The sequence below is a fragment of the Apium graveolens genome, chromosome 8 (genome assembly GCF_009905375.1).
Source record: "Apium graveolens cultivar Ventura chromosome 8, ASM990537v1, whole genome shotgun sequence".
Classification (NCBI taxonomy): domain Eukaryota; kingdom Viridiplantae; phylum Streptophyta; class Magnoliopsida; order Apiales; family Apiaceae; genus Apium; species Apium graveolens.
In genome coordinates, this window is record NC_133654.1 from 7,385,118 (window position 1) to 7,388,581 (window position 3,464).

The 3,464-nt window shown below is 32.5% G+C and overlaps 1 protein-coding gene across 1 annotated transcript; it reads left to right on the forward strand.

Moving 5' to 3' along the window:
- Positions 1-292: 292 nt before the first annotated feature.
- Positions 293-1,544, forward strand: LOC141676489 (uncharacterized). The gene is made up of 3 exons (XM_074482140.1): positions 293-491; positions 613-742; positions 874-1,544. Exons 1-3 carry the CDS (start codon positions 359-361, stop codon positions 1,463-1,465), a joined length of 855 nt encoding a protein of 284 aa, XP_074338241.1. The 5' UTR covers positions 293-358; the 3' UTR covers positions 1,466-1,544.
- The last annotated feature ends 1,920 nt before the right edge of the window (positions 1,545-3,464 follow it).

Sequence of the window (3,464 nt, forward strand, 5' to 3'; positions counted from 1 at the left end):
AAGATTGTTCCAACACTAGACAGAATTGGTCAATGTATGCGTAAGGTGTGTAACCTGATCTGGACCCTCAATTTAAGTACACAATCAAAATGTAATAAATCCGAACAGCTAATTATAAAAGAAAATGATATGTACACTGTGCTCAAAATAGAATACTAACCACACAATCATGAGTGTACTCATAGTGTACACATACTACAAGCTTAGTTTATTTTCTATTTCTAGTCGTGTATTTATGTATATCACTCAATGTAATTCTGTATACGTATGCTGTTGTGTAAGTGTATATATATGGTCCAACATTTGGTGAGCTTTTTGTGGAAAGCAAAAAAGGCAGTGGAGTAGGAAAATTAAAATAATGGGAAGAAGCCCTTGTTGCTCCAAAGTTGGATTGAACAAAGGAGCTTGGACCACTGCTGAGGACAAAATTCTCACTGATTTCATTCATCTTCATGGGGAAGGTGGATGGAGAAACCTGCCCAAAAGAGCAGGTAAGATCCACACAATTTTTTTGTACTTTTCGTGCCACCCGATTTTTTCTGGTTGCGTTGACCATTAACAATGTACTTACGTGTTCGTGTACCTAATACTGTATATGATGTATGGATGCAGGTCTGAAGAGATGTGGGAAGAGTTGTAGATTAAGATGGTTGAATTATTTGAGACCTGATATCAAGAGAGGTAACATCTCTGATGATGAAGAAGACCTTATTATTCGGCTTCACAAGCTCCTCGGTAATAGGTACGTATGATTTAGAGTCTGCAGCGCAGCTTTTTGCTTGCTTAACATTTATATATTTTAGCTTAACATTTTAGTTTAATTTTCATGGTTGGGATGAAATAATGAATTTAATATTGAATTTTTTGTGATAGGTGGTCTCTGATAGCAGGAAGGCTACCTGGCCGAACAGACAATGAAATCAAGAACTACTGGAACACGACGTTAAGGAAAAAGGCTCATGATAATCACACTACTTCTGCTGCTGCTTCTCCAAAGACCCCTCCTAAAAAGAGCAGCACCAAGAAGATCAAGAAATACAAGAAAAATTGCGATAAATCTGAGTCTGCTCAGCACAATGTGCAGGCCAATGCATCCAATGTCAAGGCTACTGATGATAAAATTAGTCAAAAATTGATAGTGGATACAACCACAGAGGCATTAGTTGAGGATGCATTAAAAAACAAGACAATTGATCTATCTCCGGATCTTGTCCCTTGCGTTGACTCTAGTGAGATTTGCTTAACAGATTTTCTTAATTACGATTTCTCGGGGTTATTAAGCAGTGATAATCACAAGGATTATGAGATGGATAGCGCGTCGCCTTCGTGTTCGTATGAGAAACCTATGATGGAGATACTGGAGGAGTTTTGGAATAATGCAGAGGAACCATGTCAGCTGGTTTCGAATTCTGATGTTTATTTTGCCTCCTTATCAGACTGTTTAGTAGGTGATTGGTTAGCTTAATATGATTACATTGTACATTTTCCTATGTTTTCATTCTGTTTAAATGACCTGGAATAAATTTGTATCATAATTATTGTACTGTTTGTGTTTGTTGCACTTGTTTGAATTCCAATCTTCAATCATGAAAAATGACATTTGTTTGCAAAACTTTCTTCTTCTGGGAAGAAAAAATACCACTACATCAAAAGGTGTCGGAATACTAATTTTTAACTATATACCTAAAATTTCGAAAAAATTAAATTAGCAGAAAGCAAAATTGAAAATGTGACAAACTAATGTCAAGAAAATGTCTTCTGGTGAGTTTATAAATTCTTACAAAGTAGACCTCTGAGACTGAAAAACAAGTACACAATCAGTACAATTAGTTTACCACTTCCGACTTTTTACTAACTTTTCTTTTTTGACAAATTACTTTCAAGTTTTTATGATATCTAGTACTCCTTGTATGGAGAATAATAAGATCTCGTCTCTATAAATAGCCTAGTTATATAATAAGACTCCTTGTATAACGTGGTCGATTTCTTTTCACAACAAAATTTCATAATAGAAGGGTGCAATATATAAATGTAAAATAATCAAAAAAAAAATAGTATGGTCATGTACAGAGAATAAATTTTAGTATATGGAAAAATTTATCAAATAATGAATCTAATAAAATTAAAATTATGATTCTTTTTCATTTTGAAAACTATTTTTATTAATACAACACTACGTCTCACTCATACGTTTGAATAAATCGGTCATTCTAAAAATTCAAAACATACATTTGAATAAACTGAAATAAGCCGATAACATAAATTATCAAGTATATAAAAAAATAAATACTTTTAAAAATTAGGAAAGAAATCGAACCTCAATCATCAACTAAATTTCTGATATCATCTTAAATAACATAATTTTAAAGAATTGGGTATAAAATTAGTATGAGGTTGCAAAAAGTTGGCGAAGTGGTTGGCTGGCTGTGATTCTGGAATCCAACTCCGCTGTCTGATCACATTTAATGCACTTTTCCTGTTTCATTCGTAACACTTTTGTTTTGGCTCCTAGTTCCTCAGTCCATATCGTCTATTTATGTGGTCCATATATTTTAAATTATGAATGAGTCTGGAACACATTTTTGTTATAAATATGAAGAAAAAAAGTAAAAAAATTTAAACAAATATAGACATGAATTTAATTTTAGGGGCTCATTTTTTTTTTTCTAAAAATCACTTTTAAAAGTAAGATATTTATCTCATTTAGTTGGATCGACATTAAACACTATCGATATCTTATTTTTTATTATCCTTTTAAAATTTATATATCTCGTTCTCGGAACTGACTTGAAAACTGAAATTTGATCTTCAATTATAAATGGCATACAGGCTTCTATGAGTTCTATTCACAATCCTCATGTATCAAGGAGGCCATACACATGCAGAGACAGAATTCCATAATGAGAGCACGTGCCCACTTGTCTCTCTACTATTCAAAAACCTCCAATCAACTTTATTGCTAATACTCTATTTCAGTTGAGCTCGGAATTTTATTTTAAGATATTGCATTACATAGGTTGAAGCAAGTTGTATAAAAAATCACAATGTAGTATGTCAAGATACAGCTTATTTATGTGAAAAAATTGCTAACTTGAGTATTTTTAGAAAAACTTCTGTCAATATCTATTTTCTAATGGGAGCATGCACGTCCCTTCATTATTTATATATGCTAGTTAAAATTGAGACCAAATTATTTTTGTTGTGTGTAAAAAGTGGATGAAGTTAAATGTGTATATAAAAATATTTTGGTTTGAATATCAATTATAAAAGTATTTTGTCAGAATGATGTGCATCTATAAACAGCTCCTATAATTTTTTTAAACAAGCATCCACCATGCACATGATAGATACAGTATCTCAATTTAAATTTAGTTTTTTTTTTATGGTAGCTAACCCGCAACCGTTACCTTTCGGATGCATACCGGGTAAACCTTACGGATTCACGCAATAGCCTGCAAACCACG

What these genes read in the sequence shown, in the direction of transcription:
- LOC141676489 (XM_074482140.1), top strand. Translation starts at nt 359, where the DNA reads ATGGGAAGAAGCCCTTGTTGCTCCAAAGTTGGATTGAACAAAGGAGCT. An exon ending in AAACCTGCCCAAAAGAGCAG is followed by an intron (nt 492 to 612) that starts GTAAGATCCACA and finishes GTATGGATGCAG; the next exon opens with GTCTGAAGAGATGTGGGAAG. An exon ending in CACAAGCTCCTCGGTAATAG is followed by an intron (nt 743 to 873) that starts GTACGTATGATT and finishes TTTTTGTGATAG; the next exon opens with GTGGTCTCTGATAGCAGGAA.